This window comes from Mustelus asterias, chromosome 11, assembly GCF_964213995.1.
Source record: "Mustelus asterias chromosome 11, sMusAst1.hap1.1, whole genome shotgun sequence".
In the NCBI taxonomy this organism is placed as follows: domain Eukaryota; kingdom Metazoa; phylum Chordata; class Chondrichthyes; order Carcharhiniformes; family Triakidae; genus Mustelus; species Mustelus asterias.
This window is the reverse complement of record NC_135811.1, coordinates 66,421,554-66,445,257: the sequence shown is the minus strand read 5'-3', so window position 1 is coordinate 66,445,257 and position 23,704 is coordinate 66,421,554. Positions and strand designations below refer to the sequence as shown.

Below are 23,704 nucleotides of genomic sequence, written 5' to 3'. Positions count from 1 at the left end.
GTTCCTGCAGAAAGGTTCTGGGACTGAGATTATTGCCCTTCACCAAGCTGTAGGAAGATTTCAGAGAGCAATGCATTTTGCTGGCTTCATGCAGGAGATTTCTCTTTATTAATACAGCTCAGCAAATACAAAGAACTCATCAGAGACAGTAATTCTGGTTTGAAGACGTACTTTATTGCCAGGCCTGGTTCCACCATGAAGGGAGAGCATTTTGAGACAGCTCAAATTACTCTAATTATATTATCAAGACATTCTGAAATTATACTTTTTCAGAAATCAACTGCTCGCCTACTCTGTCCATCTTACTAGGATGGACCAATCATGTTAATATGGATTATTTACCTTGGCTGATTACATCTCTGGCAACATGAGAATTCATTGGTCCATAGAATCTAGATGCTCCCACCCACTTGTCTCTTAGCAACCTCTATTATGTAAGGAATATAGTTCAAGATAACTTTCTCACTGTCTCTCCATAGCGTTCAAGAGATGCCACTCTCATTGGCTGCTAAGCATCCCTTATCAGAGCATAGGTTGGGAACAGAAACTGTCAGGGAAAGGCACAAATGAAAAGTGGAGCTTGTTTAAGGAACAAATACTGCGTATCCTTGATAGGTATGTCCCTGTCAGGCAGGGAGGAAATGGCCGAGTGAGGGAACCATGGTTCACAGAAGAGGTTGAATGTCTTGTCAAGAGGAAGAAGGAAGCGTATGTAAGAATGAGAAAACAAGGTTCAGTTGGGTCCATTGAGGGTTACAAGTTAGCAAGGAATGAGCTGAAAAAAGGGCTTAGGAGAGCTAGGAGGGGGCATGAGAAATCCTTGGCGGGTCGGATCAAGGAAAACCCCAAGGCCTTTTACTCTTATGTGAAAGAATGACCAGGGTGAGGTTAGGGCCGGTCAAGGACAGTAGTGGGAACTTGTGCATGGAGTCAGAAGAGATAGGAGAGGCGATGAATGAATACTTTTCTTCAGTGTTCACCAAGGAGAGGGGCCATGTTTTTGAGGATGAGAGTGATACAGGCTGATAGGCTGGAGGAGATGGATGTTCTGAGGGAAGATGTATTAGCAATTTTGAAAAACCTGAGGGTCAATAAGTCCCCTGGGCCAGATGAGATATATCCTAGGATTCTTTGGGAGGCAAGGGATGAGATTGCAGAGCCTTTGGCTTTGATCTTTGAGTCCTCACTGTCCACGGGGATAGTGCCAGAGGACTGAAGAGTGGCGAATGTTGTTCCTCTGTTCAAGAAAGGAAATAGGAATGACCCTGGTAATTATGGGCCGGTTAGTCTTACTTCGGTGGTCGACAAGTTAATGGAGAAGGTCCTGAGGGATAGGATTTACGACCATTTAGAAAGATGCAGCTTAATCCGGGATAGTCAACGTGGATTTGTGAAGGTTAAGTCTTGCCTCACAAATTTGATTGAATTTTATGTGGAGGTAACTAAGATAAAGGTAGAGCAGTTGATGTCATATACATGGATTTTAGTAAGGCGTTTGATAAGGTCCCCCATGGTCGGCTCATGAAGAAAGTAAGGAGGTGTGGGATAGAGGGAAATTTGGCCGATTGGATAAGTAACTGGCTATCTCATAGAAGACAAAGGGTGGTGGTGGATGGAAAATTTTCAGACTGGAAACCGGTTACCAGCGGTGTACCACAAGAATCAGTGCTGGGTCCTCTGCTATTTGTGATTTTTATAAATGACTTGGAGGAAGGGGCTGAAGGGTGGATCAGTAAATTTGCAGATGACACCAAGATTGGTGGAGTAGTGGATGAGGTGGAGTGCTGTTGTAGGCTGCAAAGAGACATTGATAGGATGCAGAGCTGGGCTGAAAAATGGCAGATGGAGTTTAACCCTGATAAGTGCGAGGTGATTCATTTTGGTAGGACAAATTTGAATGCGGATTACAGGGTCAAAGGTAGGGTTCTAAGGAATGTGGAGGAACAGAGAGATCTTGGAGTTCATATCCACAGATCTCTGAAGGTTGCCACTCAAGTGGATAGAGCTGTGAAGAAGGCCTATAGTGTGTTAGTGTTTATTAACAGGGGAATTGAGTTTAAGAGCTGTGGAGTTATGCTGCAACTGTACAGGACCTTGGTGAGACCACATTTGGAATATTGTGTGCAGTTCTGGTCACCTCACTATAAGAAGAATGTGGAAGCACTGGAAAAAGTGCAAAGGATATTTACCAGGATGCTGCCTGGTTTGGACGGTAGGTCTTATGAGCAAAGGTTGAGGGAGCTAGGGCTTTTCTCTTTAGAGCGGAGGAGGTTGAGAGGCAACTTAATAGAGGTTTATAAGATGCTGAGGGGGATAGATAGAGTGGACATTCAGAGACTATTTCCTCGGGTGGATGTAGCTGTTGCTGGGGGCATAACTATAAGGTTCGTGGTGGAAGATATAGGAGGGATGTACGAGGTAGGCTCTTTACTTAGAGAGTGGTTGGGGTGTGGAATGGACTGCCTGCAGTGATAGTGGAGTCAGACACTTTAGGAACTTTCAAGCGGTTATTGGATAGGCACATGGAGCACACCAGAATGATAGGGAGTGGAATAGCTTGATCTTGGTTTCGGAAAAGGTTCGGCACAACATCGTGGGTCGAAGGGCCTGTACTGTGCTGTACTGTTCTATGTTCTATGAAAGGAATTGTCCCATTCATTTAGGATGAGGAAGTGGAAGGATGGGTTGGCAAGTTTGCTGATGACAAAGGTTGGAGGTGTTGTGGATAGTGTAGAGGGATGTCAGCAGTTGCAACGAGACATAGATAAGATGCAAGACTGGGCAGATGGACTTCAACCCAGATAAGTGTATGGTGGTTCATTTTGGCAGGTCGAATAGGATGGAAGCATATAATATTAAGGGTAAGATGCTTGGCAGTGTGGAAGAACAGAGGGATCTTGGGGTCCGGGTTCATAGGACGCTCAAAGCAGCGTCGCAGGTAGAGGCTGTGGTTAAGAAGGCGTATGGAATACTGGCCTTCATCAATAGAGGAATTGAGTTTAGAAATCGGGATATAGGATCCTGGTCAGACCCCACCTGGAGTACTGTGCCCAGTTCTGGTCGCCTCATTACAGAAAGGATGTGGAAACCATAGAACGGGTGCAAAGGAGATTTACGAGGATGTTGCCAGGATTAAGTGGTATGCCTTATGAGGATAGGTTGAGAGAGCTAGGTCCATTCTCCTTGGAGAGGCGAAGGATGAGAGGTGACCTGATAGAGGTGTATAAGATGTTGAGAGATATTGATAGAATGGATTCTCAGAGGCTTTTACCCAAGGTTGAAATGGTTGTCACGAGGGGTCACAGGTTTAGGGTGCTGAGGAGTAGGTATAGAGGAGAGGTTAGGGGTAAGTTTTTCACTGAGGGTGGTGGGTGCGTGGAATCGGCTGCCGGTAGTGGTGGTGGAAGCCGATTCGATTGAGTCTTTTAAGAGACTTTGGATAGGTTCATGGAGGTTAGTAAGATAGAGGGTTATAGATGAGCCTCGAAGGTAAGGAAATTGTTTGGTGCAACTTGTGGGCCGAAGGGCCTGTTTGTGCTGTAGCTTTTCTATGTTTCTATGTTCTATGTTCTAGTGTCTGGGAACTATACTGATTAAAAACTATACTCTGTGGCCATATTGTTCTTAAAGAATGTAGTTAATCTTACATCCTATTATGCCTTGGGGCAGTCTGTGTTTGTCCAAGATGGGTTTATTTGGCAGCACAAGCTTTCGGAGCGCTCACCTGATGAAGGAGCAGTGCTCCGAAAGCTTGTGCTGCCAAATAAACCTGTTGGACTTTAACCTGGTGTTGTGAGACTTCTTACTGTGCCCATCCCAGTCCAATGCTGGCATCTCCACATTTTGACCAAGATGTACAGAATTCTTTCAAAAATACATATTTAAAATCTCTAACAATGGTTATATGTGTTTCTGTGCAACTATACCTTTGTAATTCCAGGTACACCATTACTTTTTCTGTATTATATTCATTTCTAAATTATTCTATCATAATCTATTTGTCTTTTAGTCCCAGGTTATCCTGAATTCCTCTAACACAAGCATAACCATTTTTGTTTATACAATTGGAATACATGGTCATGGGTGACTGTCTGTGTGGAGTTTGCACATTCTCCCCATGTCTGCATGGGTTTCCTCCGCATGCTCCGGTTTTCTCCCACACTCCAAAGATGTGCGGAGTAGGTGGATTGACCATGTTAAATTTCCCCTTCGTATCAGTATTATTAGCAGGGTAAATAAATGGGGTTACAGGGATATGGCTTGGGTGGGATTGTGGTCGGTGCAGATTCAATGGGCCAAATGGCTTCCTCCTGCACTGTGGCGATTCTATGATACTATGATCATTTTTCAGTAAATGGTCAGTTAGTGAGGACAATCACATGACAAGCCAAACCTTTTACCATTTAAGTGCATATCCAGCTCCTGGATGGTTTCCCTCTGATTCCCGTTGGCTTCAGTTTTGCCTGGGCTTCTTGATGCCACACTTGGCTGCCTTGATGTCAAGGGCAGCCACTATCAACTCAGCTCTTCTGTCCATATTTGGACCAAGATCGTAATAAGGTCCAGAGTCAATTGGCCTAGCAGAACCCAAACTGAGCGGGCTATTGCTTACCAGTGTGTTGAACAGGTTTTCTCTGTAGGTCTCATGACACTTTGTCAAAATAAAGCAGTGGGCAGTGTGTCTCACACCTTCATTTTAAGGTGGGGGGGTGGCTAAACATGCCGGCAAAGCCAGCTCACAGAGATCTAAAGGGCGTCCCCATCAGAGCCTTCCCCATTCCTCCTCTCATCCCACCATGGAGGTGTCAGGAATCCCCCCCACAAACAGTCATCGCTGGCATCTCCCTACACCACCTCCCTCCCCCCGATCATCGCTGGCCTCTCTCTCTCACCTCCCTGCCCCAACGTCACGTCGACAAGGTTTGAAAATATGGCGAGGGGGGGGGGGGGGGGGGGGCTGTTAATGACTTTAACCTTTTTGCAAAATTCATTAAAATGGGGTTCTTGTCCATCATGGGTAAGAACCTTGCCAGGTCACCGGCGAGGGGTGGGGAAAATGGCAGAACATAATCTCTCCCGAGGGAATCGCGTTTCCTTATTCACTCTGGATTTTCAGTCCACCTTTGCGTCCTCTCTGATGATGAATGTGGGCTGAAAATCGCCCCCATTACGTGGTCATTATCACATTTGCTGTGTGCAAACTGACTCTGCATCTAATTCTTTACAACATTGAGTGTACTTCAAAATGACTTCATTTCTTGAAAACTGATATTGAGACATCGATGGTTGTGAAAGGCGCTACACCAATGCAAGGCTTGTTTTTCTTTCATTTAGTCTGAAAACAGGTTTAATAACCTGACTCTATTGTATCTCTATCTCTATTATGTTAATGTTATACTCATTATCTAATACATAGGAGCAAAGTGAAGTTTGAATTATTGACTTTAATCTTTTAATTGCTTTTCTTCCAATACTGATTGAAAATTTCTTGTGTTACACAAAAGGTTTGCTTTGAATTGGAGCTCCTTGATTGATGTTCACTTTCTTTGACAGGAGATGAGGAGAGAAGTTCCTTTCCTTCAGTGTGCTGCTGTTAAATATCAAAGAACAAAAGTATTTGATAGATTAAGATAGCCTATCAGATCACATTCAGGAGAGTCATTAATCTCTGGACTGTTAACGCCACAAAATTAATTGTGTCACGTCACTACACCCATTTTTCATTTAGAATTCAGTTTTCTCAATATCTCTTTATTCCAAAAAAAAAAGCAATTTGCCAGATAATATTCATCCTGATCAATCAAGATAACATTTGAACTACTATTAGCAACCTCTGAGCTAATTTTCTTGTTGGTTACTCTAGGACTGAATTAGATTCCTGTGACATGTACTGAGTATAGTCCTTCAGTAAAACTCAGAGAAATGTCACAAACTTGGACACAATTCTACTGATTCACTGCCTCAGCCGCCAGAAAACAATCTGCCTCCATGCTATGTTTGGAGTATAAATTCACCAACCTTTGGGGCGGGATGTTTTGACAGTGCTCGCCCCAAGGCCGGAAAATCCTGCTCGAGATCAACAGACTTTTGCATGGTCCGTGTCCCGCCCGCTTAGATTTCTGTGGCAGGTGGGACGGGAAAAAAACGTCCTTGGTGTTCTTTTGTTTACAAGTTGTTGGCAGGTAAAACCAGCAAAGTGAAGCATTGTCCCTCCCCTTGCAGCCCCGATTGGATATTCTCCTGAAGGATGACCTATTGAGGTCTAAGACACAGCCCTGTTTACTGGGAATGCTAAATTGTTGGCCCAGTGCTCTTCCTGCTCAAGTTGGGTCCCACATATTGTTATGAATGTGTGTTTCCACTGGCTGGAAAGCTGAATTAAACTTTTAGAAGCAATACTTTTATAACACAAACAAAAAGTGATTTGAGCTCTTATCGAAGATCACTACTTAATTTGCATCACTGTACATTCCAATGCCATTAACATGGTGGCAGCATGTTCCCAAAAGCCCAAGAAAGACAATGACCTCAGAGGAATGCATCATATTTCCTGTTCCATTAGAACAATGTCCAGATACTCAGTGGGTGGAGACAGACAATAAAGCCTAGCCTCTTAAAACAATGGAACCCTGGGTAAAAGGGGGAACACAGTAAGAGTTTTAACAACACCAGGTTAAAGTCCAACAGGTTTATTTGGTAGCAAATGCCATTAGCTTTCGGAGTGCTGCTCCTTCATCAGATGGAGCGGAAATCTGCTCACAAACTGGGCACAGAGACACAAAATCAAGTTACAGAATACTGATTAGAATGCGAATCTCTACAGCCAACCAGGTCTTAAAGATACAGATAATGTGAGTGGAGGGAGCATTAAGCACAGGTTAAAGAGATGTGTATTGTCTCCAGACAGGGCAGCTAGTGAGATTCTGCAAGTCCAGCAGGCAAGCTGTGGGGGTTACTGATAGTGTGACATGAACCCAACATCCCGGTTTAGGTCGGCCTGATGTGTGCGGAACTTGGCTATCAGTTTCTGCTCAGCGACTCTGCGCTGTCGTGTGTCGTGAAGGCCGCCTTGGAGGACACTTACCTGAAGATCAGAGGCTGAATGCTCGTGACCGCTCACGGGCATTCACGATTGGAATACACAATCCTATTTAAAGTAATCTGTTGGAAAGGGTGGTCACATGACAAAACAACCGATTGTGTGTTTTAAGCACACATTTTCTCAGCACAACTGGGGACAAGTAGAACTGGTGTCTGTTACGAGGGGACACAAGTTAAAAGTGAGGGGTGGAAGGTTGAGGGGGAATTTGAGGATAAACATTTTTACCCAGAGGGTGATGAAGGTCTGGAATGTGCTGCCTGGGAGGGTGGTGGAGGTGAGATGTCTCACATCCTTTAAAAAGTACCTGGATGAGTACTTGGCACGCCATAACATTCAAGGCTATGGACCAAGTGTAGGCAAGTGGGATTAGGTGGGCAGGTCAGGGCATTTCATGTGAAGACTCGATGGGCCGAAGGGCCCTCTTCTGCACTGTAGGATTCTGTCATTCTGAAGCAGCTGAGAAGCTGAGAATGATCCTTTCTCACTCCACCCAACTGGCAAGCTTATTTTGGCCCTGTCTGCAATTGTTTGACTTTCTCTCCATATGCAGCCAATAGAGAATAAACAAAGAACAAAGAAAATTACAGCACAGGAACAGGCCCTTCGGCCCTCCAAGCCTGCACCGACCATGCTGCCCGAATTAACTAGAACCCCCTACCCTTCCGGGGACCATATCCCTCTATTCCCATCCTAGTCATGTATTTGTCAAGACGCCCTTTAAAAGTCACTATCATATCTGCTTCCACTACCTCCCCCGGCACTGAGTTCCAGGTACCCACTACTCTCTGTGTAAAAAACCTGGTTCATACATCTCCTTTAAACTTTGCCCCTCGCACTTTAAACCTGTGCCCCCTAGTAATTGACTCTTCCACCCTGGGAAAAAGCTTCTGACTATCCACTCTGTCCATGCCTCTCATAATCTTGTAGACTTATATCAGGTCTCCCCTCAACCTTCGTCATTCCAGTGAGAACAAACCAAGTTTCTCCAACCTCTCCTCATAGCTAATGCCCTCCATACCAGGCAACATCCTGGTAAATCTTTTCTGTACCCTCTCCAAAGCCTCCACATCCTTCTGGTAGTGTGGCGACCAGAATTGAACACTATATTCCAAGTGCGGCCTCACTAAGGTTCTATAAAGCTGCAACATGACTTGCCAATTTTTAAACTCAATACCCCGGCCGATGAAGGCAAGCATGCCGTAACCTTCTTGACTACCTTCTCCACCTGCATTGCCACTTTCAGTGACCTGTGTACCTGTACACCCAGATCCCTTTGCCTATCAATACTCTTAAGGGTTCTGCCATTTACTGCATATTTCCTATCTGTATTAGAACTTCCAAAATGCATTACCTCACATTTGTCCGGCTTAAACTCCATCTGCCATCTCTCCGCCCAGGTCTCCAACTGATCTATATCCTGCTGTATCCTCTGATGGTCCTCATCGCTATCCGCAAATCCAACAACCTTTGTGTCATCCACAAACTTACTAATCAAACCAGTTACATTTTCCTCCAAATCATTTATATACATTACAAACAGCCAAGGTCCCAGAAGCGATCCCTGAGGAACGCCACTTGTCACAGCCCTCCATTCAGAAACACACCCTTCCGCTGCTACCCTCTGTCTTCTTTGACCGAGTCAGTTTTGTATCCACCTTGCCAGCTCACCTCTGATCACATGCGACTTCACCTTCTGCACCAGTCTGCCATGAGGGACCTTTGTCAAAGGCCTTACTGAAGACCATGTAGACAACATCCACTGCCCTACCCTCATCAATCATCTTCGTCACTTCCTCGAAAAACTCGATCAAGTTTGTGAGACACGACCTCCCCTTCACAAAACCATGTGGCCTCTCACTAATATGTCCACTTATTTCCAAGTGGGAATAAATCCTGTCTCGAAGAATCCTCTCCAATAATTTCCCTACCACTGATGTAAGGCTCACCGGCCTGTAATCACCTGGATTATTCTTGCTACCCTTCTTAAACAAAAGAACAACATTGGCTATTCTCCAATCCTCTGGGACCTCCCCTGGTCCCACCTCCCCTGTAGCCAGCGAGGATACAAAGATTTCTCTCAAGGTCCCAGCAATTTCCTCCTTTGCCTCTCTCAGTATTCTGGAGTATATCCCATCAGGCCCTGGGGACTTGTCTACCTTAACGTTTCTCAAGAACCCCAATACCTCCTCCTTTTTGATCTCAACATGACTCAAACTATCTACACACCCTTCCCCAGACGTATCATCCACCAAGTCCTTCTCGGTGAATACTGACGCAAAGTACTCATTTAATACTTCGCCCATTTCCTCTGGCTCCATGCATAGATTCCTTCCCCTGTCCTTGAGTGGGCCAACCCTCTCCCTGGCTACCCTCTTGCTCTTTATAAAAAGCCTTGGGACTTTCCTTAATCCTGCTGGCCATGACTTTTTGTGACCTCTTTTAACCCTCCTTACTCCTTGCCAGTGGCGGATTAACCATTAGGCTGAGTAGGCCTAGGGGCCCGGAATGGAGGGGGCCCGAGAGCAAAATAAAATTGGTTTAACCCTTTTAAGGGTGAATAAATTTTCATAACTATACCCCATGGGTGAATTAATATAACAAATACCTATAAATAGAGGAACTTCACCCCTGGATTTGTACTACATGCAAATAAATACAAAATAAATGCAGCAAAGAGTTTATTGTCATGCTATAACATGTATACATACTTATTTTAGTGCGTACTTAGTTACATATAGTACTTTTTTCAACATTCACCCTTACATAGTATTAGTCCCACACCCCAGCACGATGACGGTCACCACTGCCTCCAGTGCTACCAATGTATCATCAAATTCACGATCATCATCTGATAATTCACCAATATCAACATCAAACTCCTCGGCATCTAAATCACTCCCACTATCATCACTGCATAATCCATCATCAAAACTGTTGTTGAGCGCATTTACCGCCTGTGAAAATGTCAAAACAGACTTTCGTTTGCGGATTAACCATTAGGCTGAGTAGGCTGCTCTCGGACCCTCCCCCTCCCTTCCGGGCCCCTAGGCTTAAGCCTACTCAGCCTAATGGTTAATCCGCCACTGGCAAGGAGTAAGGAGGGCTAAAAGAGGTCACGAAAAGTCATTGGCCAGCAGGATTAAGGATTCATTGTTATTTACAACGCGACAAATGACTCGCTGTCACCACTCACCAGCCAAAGGGTTCAAATTCATTATCGTAATGCATCAATTACACGTGTATGACATCATAATGAAGCTGAAGAAAGAAGGCATCTGATTGGAACAATAGCAGTTGGTAAATCTTGGTAACACGGAAGCTTTTTAAAGTACAAATGTAAAGAAAATGAAAAATAAATGAATAAAAGGGTTGTAATTGATATAACTTTATGATATTATACATGTAGTACATTATACATAGTACAACGATATAAGTTATCTAACGCCACTTAACGTCACTTTATTCTATTCAACGAAGGGTGGGGCAGGGGGCAAAGTCAGGGGGCCTTACTAAAGCTCAGCCTAGGGGTCCGGGTGGTAGTTAACCCGCTACTACTCCTTGCTTAAGTTTTTTTCTACTTTCCTTGTATTCCACACTTGCTTCATATGTTCCCAGCCTCCTCGCATTGACAAATGCTTCCTTTTTCTCTTTGACTAGGCTCACAATATCTCTCATTATCCAAGGTTCCCAAAACGTGCCATACTTATCCTTCATCCTTACAGGAATGTGCTGGTCCTGAATCTCTATCAACTTACACTTGAAAGCCTCCCACATGCCAGATGTTGATTTGCCTCAAACATCTGCCCTCAATCTACAATCCTCAGTTCCTGTCTAATATTGTTGTAATTAGCCTTCCCCCAGTTTAGCACCTTAACTTGAGGACTGCACTTTTCCTTATCCATCAGTACCTTGAAGCTTACTGAATTGTGGTCACTGTTCCTGAACTGCTCCCCTACTAAAAACGTTGACCACCTGGCCGGACTCATTCCCCAATACCAGATCCAGTGGATTATCTACATACTGCTTCAAGAAGCCCTCCTGGATGCTGCTTACAAACTCTGTCCCATCCACGCCCCTAGCACTAAGTGAGTCCCAGTCAATATAGAGGAAGTTAAAATCTCCCACCACAACAACCCTGTTACTTTTGCACCTTGGCAAAACCTGCCTACATATCTGTTCCTCCATCTCCCGTTGGCTGTTAGGCGACCTATAGTAAACCCCCAACATTGTGACTACACCCTTCCTATTCCTGAGCTCTACCCATATTGCCTCTTGCTGTATGACCCCTCCAAGGTGTCCTCCCGCAGTAAGGGCTGTGATATTCTCCTTATGTGGAGATGCCAGCGTTGGACTGGGGTGAACACAGTAAGAGTTTTAACAACACCAGGTTAAAGTCCAACAGGTTTATTTGGTAGCAAATACCATTAGCCTTTGGAGCGCTGCTTTCCACTCCATCTGACGAAGGAGCAGCGCTCCGAAAGCTAATGGTATTTGCTACCAAATAAAACTGTTGGACTTTAACCTGGTGTTGTTAAAACTCTTACTATATTCTCCTTAACCAGTTGTGCAATTCCCCCACCCCTTTTACATCCTCTTCTATCCCACCTGAAACATCTCTATCCTGGAATATTAAGCTGCTAATCCTGTCCTTCCCTTAACCAAGTCTCTGTAATAGCAACAACACCATAGTTCCAAGTACTAATCCAAACTCTAAGTTCATCTGCCTTCCCTGTTACACTTCTCACATTGAAACAAATGCACCTCAATCCACCAGACCTTCTCCGATCAGAAACCACAAAAGAATGAGAATGAAATCAACTCCACAGCTGTGTTTGCACAAAACAACTGGATCATCCACCTGCCATTCAAACCCCTCAACACTGAAACCAGGCGGCCATCAAGTGAAAGCAGCAAGATCAGCAGCTTCAGTCTGAAATCAGCAAGTAACCAAAACTACAGACTGTGAATTCCTCTTCTACATTCTGATATTACCAATTTAACCTTCCCCAGTCTGTAATGCATGTGTGTGTGTGTACGTGTGTGTGTGTGTGTGAGAGGGAGTGTATATGTGTGTGTGTGTCCGTGTATATTTGTGTGTGTTATTGAGTGTGCGTGCACGTGTGTGTTTGAGAGAGTATGTGTGAGTGTGTGTATTTGTGTGTGTATATTTATGTGCGTGTGGGGATATGTGTGTGTGTGTGTGTGTACCAGAGTATGTGTATGCATGTCTATGTCTAATGTCTTGTTGAAGTTGTACAAGACATTGGTAAGGCCACACTTGGAATAGTGTGTGCAATTCTGGTCACCCTATTATAGAAAGGATATTATTAAACTAGAAAGAGTGCAGAAAAGATTTACTAGGATGCTACCAGGACTTGATGGATTGAGTTATAAAGAGAGGTTGGATAGACTGGGACTTCTTTCTCTGGAGCGTAGGAGGCTGAGAGGTGATCTTATAGAGGTCTATAAAATAATGAGGGGCATAGATCAGATAGATAGTCATTATCTTTTCCCAAAGGTAGGGGAGTCTAAAACTAGAGGGCATAGGTTTAAGGTGAGAGGGGAGAGATACAAAAGTGTCCAGAGAGGCAATTTTTTCACACAGAGGGTGGTGAGTGTCTGGAACAATCTGCCAGAAGTAGTAGTAGAGGCGGGTACAATTTGGTCTTTTAAAAATCATTTAGATAGTTACAGGGGTACGATGGGTATAAAGGGATATGGGCCAAATGCGGGCAATTGGGATTAGCTTAGGGGTTTTTAAAAAAAAGGGCGGCATGGACAAGTTGGGCCGAAGGGGCTGTTTCTATGCTGTAAACCTCTATGACTCTATGTGTGTATATGTGAGTGTGTGCGTGTGTGTATGAGAGTATGTGTGATTGTGTGTGTATATATGTATATATGTGTGTGTGTGTACCAGAGTATGTGTGTCTGTGTGTGTGTGTTTGGGAGCGTGTGTGCATGTGTGTGCGTGTGAACATATTTTATTATTTTATTTAAATTGGTTTAAGTATAATAAAAATAATCTTTTTTTGTTAAACTCAGGAAAACCTACCCCATTAGTTCTCTATATGATGACGGTGCATAAATAGTTAAGCACTCATTGAATCAGTAAGTATATTCTTTTCAAACTAGAAGGCGCTGTTGTCTAACAAGGAGAGGGGAGTGAGGGAGGCCATTTGAGCCACCCTCACCTTATCATAACACCATAGTCTCACTAGAATCTCCAAATATTAGATAGGAAATCGACAAAAAAACTAACAAGGAGCATGAGAGAAAGTTAGAAAAATAAACATAACAGGTCAATAAAAAGGCTTTTGAAAGGAACAGAAGTAATAGGAGGTTAATCAAAATATGGCTGATAAGAGATGAAGGAAACAGGCATGTAATAGAGTATAAGGCAGTCTCCGAGATCTTGAATTAGCATTTTTCTCAATGCACACATTGACAATAGTTTTGGCGCTGTAAAGGCATCATAGGATATGTCGAACATGTAGTGGAGATTCTTATTGAAGAGAATCATATAACAAGGAGCTGGGCATGGACTTCAGCAAGCGGAGTGAAGGACAGGTCCTTGTCTGTATCAATATGCTGAGGTGGAGATGACCGAGAGCTTCAAGTTCCCGGAGTAAAGATCACCAACAATTGTCCTGGTCCACCCACATAGACTTTCTGGTTAAGAAAGCACATCGACACCTCTACTTCCTCAGAAGACTAAGGAAATTCAGTATGTCTACAATGACTCTTATCAACCTCTATAGATGTACCAAAGAAAGTATATTATCTGGATCACAGCTTGGTGTGGTAACTGCTTTGCCCAAGATGGAAGAAATTACAGAGTTGTGAATGCAGTGAAGTCCATCACACAAACCAACCTGCCATCCATTGACTCCAACAATGGGCCCCTCAAATATTGAACTGATCTTCTCTGCACCTTCCCTGCAGCTGTAACATTATATTCTACACTCTGTTCCACTACCCTGATGTACTTATATATGGTATGGTTTGTATGGATAGCATGTAAAACAATACTTTTCACTGTATCTTGGTACATGTAACAATAAATATACGTCTAAATCTAAGTTGCTTTTATATAGCATCAATAACATAGTCAAATATCCCAATACAGTTGATGGGAGCGTTATCAAACACAACCATATACTCAGTCTCATCAGGAGATATTAGGACTGGTGGCTAAACATTTGCTCAAAGAGATCAGTTTTACTGAGTGTCTTAAAGGAGGAAAGGGCGGCAGAGAGGTTTACGGAAAGAACTCCACAGCTTGGGGCTTAAGCAAGTCTGCCCTTGGCGTAATGATTAAAGTCAGAGATGTGCAAGAGGTCAGAATTAAAGGAGAGCAGTGATCATGGAGGCTTGCAAGGCACTGAGAGATAGAGGGCGAGGCCATGCAGGGATCTGAAAGGATGAGAGTTTTACTATTGAGGCATTGCCAACTTGGATCCAAGTTATAGAGTCATAGAGGTTTACAGCATGGAAACAGGTCCTTCAGCCCAACTTGTCCATGCTGCCCTTTTTTTTAGCACTAAGCTGGCCCCAGTTGCTCACTTTGGCCCATATCCTTCTATACCCATCTTACCCACGTAACTGTCTAAATGCTTTTCAAAAGACAAAATTGTACCGACCTCTATTACTGCCTCTGGCAAGTCGTTTCAGACATTCACCACCCTGTGTGTGAAAAAATTTCCCCTCTGGACCCTTTTGTATTTCTCCCTTCTCACCTTAAACCTATGCCCTCTAGTTTTAGACTCCCCTACTTTTGGGAAAAGATGTTGAATATCTGTGCCCCTCATTATTTTATAGACTTCTATAAGATCATCCCCAAGCCTCCTATGCTCCATGGGAAAAAGTCCCCGTCTATCCAGCCTCCCCTGATAACTCGAACCATTAAGCCCTGGTAGCATCCTAGTAAATCTTTTCTGCTGTCTTTCTAGTTTTAATAATATCCTTTCTATAATAAGGTGACCAGAACTGTACACGGTATTCCAAGTGTAGCCTTACCAATGCCTTGGACAACTTCAACAAGATATCGAAACTAAACAGCACTTGTCTGAGTTGTGATATGGATATCAGCGATCTGAATGAGTTCAGGTTTCTGGTTAGCAAAAGCTGGGAGCCAGCTGAAGGAGCATTTAAAATGTCAAGTCAAGAGGTAAGCAGATGAGCTAAGAAAGGGGTTGAGGTAGGGCCGTGTTACAGAGGCTGAAGCATGCAGTCCTGGCGATGGAGAGCTAAGTGGTCAGATGGCCAAGTCGAAAGGCAGGACTGGTTCAGCCTCATGCAGGTTTGGAGTTGGGGGCTAGGGAATTTGGTTCATTAGAGACCGAAGAAAATGGCTACTGTCTCCCCAATATTTAGTTGGAGGAAATTTCTACTCATCCAGGACTATGTGCTGGACAAGCAGTCTGACAATTTAGAGAGAGAAAACAATCAAGAGTGATGGAGAGGTAGGGCTGACTTGTGGAAACTGAGGGGCAGCATATGGATTAGAAATAGGAGGGAGCAAAGATAGATCCTCAGGGACACAGGAGGTAATGGTGTGGGAATGAGAAGAGAAACCATTGCCTGAAATTCTCTGGCTACAAAGATATAAATAGGATTGGAACCAAGTGAGAGCATCACACGAGTGGATGATGGAGGGGAGGACATGGTTAAGTTGTGGAGCAGTCAAAAAGGATGAGAAGGGTTCCACAGTCATAATCACACCGGATGCCATTTGTAGCATTGATAAAGGCTGTTTCAGTCCTGCAATTGGGTGGCAAACTAATTGGAGGTGTTCAAACATGAAATTGAAGGAAAGTTGGGAAGCAACAACACGTTCCAGGATTTTGGTGAGGAAAGGGAGAAGAGGCCTAGGATAAGTCAAACTAAAAAGTAGACAAATAACCAGGACCTGATGGTTTACATATGTGGATCCTGAGGAAATCTGACATTCCCAACATTGACAGTGTCCTATACTTGACTGGACCCAAGCTTGACAAGGTCACAGTCTTGATTTTTAGGAGCTGCTGTTGAATTTCTACCAAAGCTGTGCATGAAAACATGAAGCTGCAGAATAAAACCCCAAACCCCCCCTCCATGAACAGCATCCCCCCCCCCCCCCCCCCCCAACCCTGCGTGGTAGTAAAGACAGATCTGAGAGAAAAACAAACACGCTTTTAGCTTCAATTTATTTATTCAGATTGTACCATTTCATCCAGGTACCCAAAGCACAGTCACGATTTGGATGTACAAGCTCATTTTAAAACAGACATAAACATACATACTACAGGTCTGGAGTGTCCAACATTTGCCACCTCTTTTTCCCTCTTTGGTCTGAAGGAGAGTCCTGTCAGGAATACCTTCTAATCTCTACGCAGGGAGAACTTTAGGAAGAAAATATGGGGCACCCAAATAGTTCCAATTGGCTTCTTTTACAATCTCACTGTGAGACCATCAGCCATTCTGCTGTAGCATTGGATAGGAAAGTTCTAGCATGGACCTTGCCTGCTGAATTTGGATTCATCTTCCCATGGCTTTTCCACATGGAAAGACATTGTGAGCACACATTCTAGTGAGCGAGTCTCTGTTCCAGTAGCACTATTCTATACATTTCACCGTCATTTATATCGTACTTTTTGTTGTAATGTACTCTTAAGGGATATCAGCATGACATCACTAGAAGAGAAATGTGTCATATGATCCGGTCTTAGTTTCACCTTAGCTTTGAGTGGAGCACATGCACATAGCTCTGATGTCTTCAAGTTTTATACTTATGCATAACTGTTCTCATGTGACTAGACTTAATAAATGAACCCACAACGTGTTTACCCAATCTCTTATGGCTGATTGGTGCCTTGGGCCTTGTACAGTAAATAAGCCCAAGGTAGTATATCATTATAATCACACAACATTTTTAATATAGAAAATGCCCCAGGTTGTTTCAAAGGGAGAAATGAAAAGTGAGGTTGCGCTATGAAGGGAGAGAATCAGAGGAGCGACCGAGAGCTTTGTTTGGGTTTACAGAATAGTTTTAAGACTGGAAAGAACAGTAGAAAAGTGGAGGGGTTTCTCTGAGGGTTTGGGGACAAGGCAGCTTCTGGAGTTATCACCAATAGAGAGAAGTGAGAAGGGAAGGAGAGCTGTACAGAAGCCCAGGGCTGGTGAAATGATAGGTCCTGGAGAGAATATAGATTGCAGAGAGCGAGTGGTTGGGGAAGGATTGGAGGAGGAAGGATGTTGAGATTTTGTTAGAATTTATAAATAGGGATAAGGATTGTGTTTTGGGGAATGGGAACCAGTGCGGATGAAGGTGGGTGGGGAGCAGGACATGGTGCTGGTTAGGAGACAAATGGTTGTGTTTTAAATAAGTTAATGCTCAAAGTGGAGCCAGCAAATGGAATATTTCAGAAATCAGATCTGTGAAGAATTAAGATAAGGGTTTGAGTGGTGGCAGGATCAGAGATGGCCCATGGAGATAAAAAATAATCAGTCTTGGCAATGAATAAGGTTTGAAGATCAGAATAAAGGCAGCATTATACAGAACATTTATGCAGGTGAAATTTGTTCGTCATTAATGCAGTTTCTAGATCTTTGAGACCTGTGTCAGCTCATTCAGAAACGTGGTTTCCTCACCTCTTTGGGATTGGTACCTTCTGAGACACAATCTCCTCCTGTACATGGTCGGGGTGTAATGGTGGGAAGCTGCTGGTCTTTACTGAGAATCGCTCAGATTCAATAATGGATTGAGGGAAATTAGCGAAGAAACTAACTGAACTAATTTGCATTTTAAGACCTATGGCCAATCAGATCTGGCATCAAAAGCTGTTTTTCCAGCAGATGTCTCACTGGGCGAGAGCACAGATTGGGGATATTGCTACATTACTGTAGGCCCAAATCCCCAGCAAGTGGACCTCTCGAGACAGGCTCGATGGTTGGAGGACAGATTTACTAGATCATAGAATCATAGAATCCCTACAGTGCAGAAGGAGGCCATTTGGCCCATCGAGTCTGCATCGAACACAATCCCACCCAGGCCCTATCCCCATAACCCTATACATTTACTCTAGCGAGTCCCCCTAACACTAAGGGGCAATTTAGCATGGCACTTAACCAGCACATCTTTGGACTATGGGAGGAAACTGGAGCACCCGGAGGAAACCCACGCAGACACGGGGAGAATGTACAAACTCCACACAGACAGTGACCCAAGCCAGGAATTGAACCCAGGACCCTGGCACTGTGAGGCAGCAATGCTAACTACTGTGCCACTGTTCCGCCCCCAAGATCTCCCAAATGGGTCATTAGAGAAAGAGACGATGCAGTTCTATATCAACATATAAACTGATGTATTTTTTCTTGGCCTTTTGGCTAAAATCAAGCTTCAGATCAAGCCCAAGATGGGATGTAGTGCCTTATCTTGTCAGCTTGGATCTTGTTAGTCTCTCTCGTGGGGACCATGAGTTGGATTTTGAATTTGGTTTGTACAGCAAGCAAGGAATAGATTTGGGTTTGCCTGGTCCACTCTGATCATTGGCTTTGGAACTTTAAGGATGAAGTAAAGCATTTTTAAAAATCCTTTTTGTAAAGGTAGGATTGCTGAAATCGGGAAACGCAATTCTATTGGACATGGAGTAGCTTGTAACCCTAGGAACAGAAGACTGAGTAACTCCATACCGGACAGGTACAGGTGACAACAGAACTGTTAATGCTGGGAATTTAAAGAAATGGAAAATCTTTCTCATTGCCCAGGTTGAACACCCGATAAATGTCCCGGCTGTTCAGGGTTTTACACTGAGTGCAAATGAGCACATTCCAACCCCAGAACGTAAACTGGCCCTCCCCTATTACTGCACTGCGACCAAACCTGACAGTCACTCTAATTTACCCCCCATATTCTCTCAACATCTTAAAGTTTATTTATTATTAGTCACAAGTAAGGCTTACATTAACACTGCAATGAAGTTACAGTGAAATTCCCCTCGTCGCCACATTCCAGCGCCTATTCGGGTCAATAAACCGAACAAGCACGTTTTTCAGAATGTGGGAGGAAACTGGAGTACCCGGAGGAAACCCACGCAGACATGGGGAGAATGTGCAAACTCCACACAGACAGTGACCCAAGCCGGGAATCGAATCTGGATCCTGGCACTGTGAAGCAGCAGTGCTAACCACTGTGCTACCGTGCCACCCACACATCTGCTCCTTGTCAGAATTTGCAGGAAAAAAATAAGAGTGGCAATTGTTGAAGCCTCGAACTCAGGAATGTTTACCTCCAAATTGGATAATACAATTTCTTTAAAATGCTACAATTACAATAATAATTAAGCAAATGACTGATATAAAAAGCAAGCACTCTTCAGATGCAACAAGATTCCATCTTTGGGATGATCAATTCAAGCAACCAATCAGCAATAACTAATACTGGAGAGGTTTGTGCAGAAACTTGGGTGTGCTGGTGCAAGAACACAGAAAGTTTGCTTGCAGTTACAGCGAGCGATTAAATAGGCAAATGACATCTTGGCCCTTATGGCAAGGGGATTGGAGAACAAGAATAAAGAATTCTTGCTACAGTTATACAGGGTTTTGGTGAGACCACATCTGAAATACTGGGGTGAATTTTCCCATTCCACCCGCCACGGGAATTGGAGCGGGTGAGGGGCGGATCATGCAAAAGTCCACTGACCTCGGGCGGGATTTTCCGGTTTCTGGGTGAACGCGGTGGGAAAATCCTGCTCAAAATGTGCAGTTTTGGTCTCCATGTTTAAGAAAGGAAATACTCACATCGGAGGAAGTATAATGAAGGGTCACTAAATTGCTCCCTCCGTTGTCCTATGTTGAGAGGCTGAGCAAACCCGGCCGTATTCTCTGGAGTTTAGAAGAATGAGAGGTGATCTCATTGAAGGATCTAAGATCCTGAAGGGGCTTGTCAGTCTCGATGCTGAGAGATTGTTCTACAATGGAGAGAGTTTTTCTACTTTTACCCATCCTTTCCATCCACTTGTTACATTTTAGTCAATCTTACAGGTTTCATCTACCTTTATTTTGTAGTTTGAATTATTTATTGAATCAGTTGGGGACTTCATGGCATTTGATATCTTTAACAGGTCCTAGATGTCGCTCCTCAGACACAAGGCTTAATTTATTTTTCCATTCCTCATCTTTGGTACTAAACTTTGCAACACATCTGCTGAGCTCCCTGGCCTCAGTCCTCAGACCCCAGCTCACTCCTTGATTCCCCAGCTCTCTCGCCTTTCTCCTCGCCTCCCTTGTGTAGTCGCGTGGTCCTTTAAGTGGCGGGGGGGCCTTTCATAGGGCCACATGATCAGCGAGGGCCCAATGGATCATCCCGGTGAGAAGTTGAGCCAATCGGCTGGAGGGTACGTGCCACAGGGCAAGAAGAGACTGGCAGTTGGTGCCAGGGAGTCGAGTAGAACAGTCGCATTGTAATTTAGTCTGACCCTGCTGTGTACATTATTCTTTCATAGAATCCTACAGTGCAGAATGAGACCATTCGGCCCATTGTATATGCACCATCCACAAACCCACCCAGGCTCTGTCCACACAACCCCACGCATTTACTCTAGCTAGTCCCCCTGACACTAAGCGCCAATTTAGCATTGTCAATCCACCTAACCTGCACATCTTTCAGACTGTGGGAGGAAGCCGGAGCACCCGGAGGAAACCCACGCAGACCCGGGGAGAATGTGCAAACTCCACACAGACAGTGACCCAAGCCAGGAATCGAATGGCTTTATTTAGCAATAAAGCTGTTGTTGATTTAAGCCACAGAGTCACCCTCGATCTATTTCATTTCAGAAATGGAAAATCCAATGTTTACACCACATTCCCTGGACTGCTGTTTTAATATAGGACTAACGATGTTAGGAGAAACCTCACACAAAGCCGGTGTTGATCTGCTGATGTTGCTGACGGCTATACCTTGGTGAGCGTGAAGCTGTATTATTTCCTCCATTATTTAGAATTGCAATGAATATTGGTGAATAAAAATCCCAAATCAGACAATTTATCCTTAGATAAAGCATTGAAGAGCCGACTTTCTGACTGCAGACGGCTCGATGGCGTGGTTTTGTGCAGTGACCACACATATCAGGGATGGCAATGATTTATTGGCTCCAATTTTGTGATATGTGTGCCCAAAGACCTCCAGCACCCAGCACTCAGATAATCATCCCTTGAATCGGAACATTCCAGTTACCTTCAGTACCAAACCCAACGGCACTCTCATCTCACTGCACTTAGGCAATGGTCAAATCAGCCTGCTCATTGTTGGCGGCCTGGATTTGGGTATTGTAGCAGGATACCATGGACAGCTGAGTGCCCTCTTTTGTGCTGTGACTCTCCATGGAAGGAGGACAGTATCTTGAATCGGCTTTGAGATACCACTGAGTGCACCATCTCCGCCACTTTCGGCCAAGTTCCAGTTGTACCTGAACAAACAAACACAAAATATTCAGAGGAGGCTCCAAGTTATTATAAACAACTGCATCTCTCAGCCATTCAATCATTGAAACCTTCTATAGTGACAATCCTTCCAGTCTAATGAAGGAAAGCAATTGTCTGATGTTTAATATTCTGGTTTGGGGAATATGGGCTTGATGCGTGGTGACCTAGTGCGGTTGGGACTGTGCTTCATCCTTCATGGAGAGTGTGAGGAGGAAGGTGAATTGGAATTGTCTCATTGCTAGTCTTCTGGCCCAGGTTCTCTCCTGTTTGTGCACTGACATGAAAGCAAGATTTGATTAAAAGCATATTTTGTGAATCTGACTCTAATCCTAATACATAGGCATGCCCATCTCCAGGCCTCACAGCTTTGGGTACAGGAAAGTACTTTTGATAAAACATGCTTACTGCCTCAGGCATATCTACAATCGAGCAGTAAGAATTTTCACTTTAAGTAGTGAGTTAGCTTCTTCTAAAAATGATGCAATGCAAGAATCTGAGCTGAGCCTCGTCCTCATTAATGTCATCTTGAAACACATTAAGAAAGGCACAAAACTAATCCTCAGTAAGTAAGAATTCTTCTGGAAATGTTCTGCCCATGATTCTCTAGAAATATAAGGTGACATGGTGGTACAGTGGTTAGCACTGCTGCCTCACAGCGCCAGGGACCTGGGCTTGATTCCTGGTTTGGATCACTATCTGCACGGAATCTGCACATTCTCCCTGTGTCTGCGTGGGTTTCCTCCGGGTGCTCAGGTTTCCTCCCACAGTCCAAAGATGTGCAGGTTAGGTGGATTGGCCATGCTAAATTGCCCCTTAGTGCCCCATGATGTGTAGGTTAGGGGGATTAACAGGGCAAATATGTGGGGCTATAGGAATGGATCTGGGTGGGATCCTCTGATAGAGAGTCAGTGCAGACTCGATGGACTGAATGACCATTGTCGGGATTCTGTGATTCTAAATATCAATCAGGTGCGATTATTACCTATGCTTTATGATGTTATTCCACCTAGCAACCTGGATGTAGAGAGGGGGAATAACAAGAGAAATGAGCAGGTCATTAGGGATAAGGCCCTTTAGATAAGTTCTGAGGGAGAGAACCAAAGGTGTGAGGTTTCATGGGGAAGTTGTAGAAGATGCTAACTGGGGGAAGAAGATAAAATCATGAGCTTTGATTCTCCCATTGCTTCTGATCAATAGATGCCTTTTCCTTAACACAAACATTCATCAAAGTCCTTTGCAATGAGTTTGTAAATCTCAAGGTATAAGGTACTTGGCTGATAATCATTTCCTGGGCTTGAAGTACACAAATTAATTGTTTTTATTTTTTTCCGCAGAAGCCTTGTCATCATATGATGCAATTTATTACTGGTGAACCATTTTCCTTGGTGAACTTATAGGTGGTTCTTACATGCGCATCTTGCCTTTTGGATCCAGAGGAATCCCATCCAAGGGGGAGATCCAGCAAAGGCAGCGTTTCCTAACAGATCAGGCAAATGTCAGTGTAGCCATAGAAAGCCCAGAATCCTGTGACCGACACTATTCATAGATCAAGGCATCAAAACAATATCTTGAAACACCCTGAAACAGAGCTACAACAGTCTTTAGAAGGAGTAATTTGCTAACCAAATACTGCCAGTGAGATGTTGGGTTTGAGGCAAATGCAAGTTTCAGAATTGGCATAGCTATCGTCCAGACCCCCACTCACTCTCCCTTAAGGCTACAGTATGAGGAAGTTTTGGGCGGCACGGTGGCACAGTGGTTTGCACTGATGCCTCACAGCACCAGGGACCCGGGTACGATTCCCAGCTTGGGTCACTGCCTGTGCAGAGTCTGCATGTTCTCCCTGTGGCTGCATGGGTTTCCTCTGGGTGTTCCGGTTTCCTTCCCACAGTCTGAAAGACATGCTGGTTAGGTGCGTTGGGCATGCTAAATTCTCCCTCAGTATACCTGAGCAGGCACCGGAGTGTGGTACTAGGGGATTTTCATATAACTTCACTGCAGTGTTGATGTAAGCCTACTTGTGACACTAATAAATAAACTATGTCTCTTATTCATTGGCCATGCTTTGATTTTTTTGGGGTCCTGAAGCATTGCTTCCCCTCTGGTGGTAATACGTTAAATTCCTCGATTGGTTAAGACATT

At 44.1% G+C, this 23,704-nt stretch overlaps 2 protein-coding genes across 2 annotated transcripts in view; one reads left to right on the top strand and one right to left on the bottom strand.

Annotated features, from left to right (window-relative positions):
- Positions 1–23,704, top strand: part of LOC144500567 (uncharacterized) — a 1,101,151-nt gene that overhangs the window by 3,875 nt on the left and 1,073,572 nt on the right. The window lies entirely within an intron of this gene.
- The window catches only part of LOC144500258 (vasoactive intestinal polypeptide receptor-like), a 248,782-nt gene continuing 246,432 nt past the window's right edge, over positions 21,355–23,704 (bottom strand). Inside the window, exon 15 of the mRNA XM_078222934.1 lies at positions 21,355–21,546. Within this exon, the coding sequence (XP_078079060.1) occupies positions 21,355–21,546 (192 nt within the window). The remainder of the gene's footprint in view (positions 21,547–23,704) is intronic.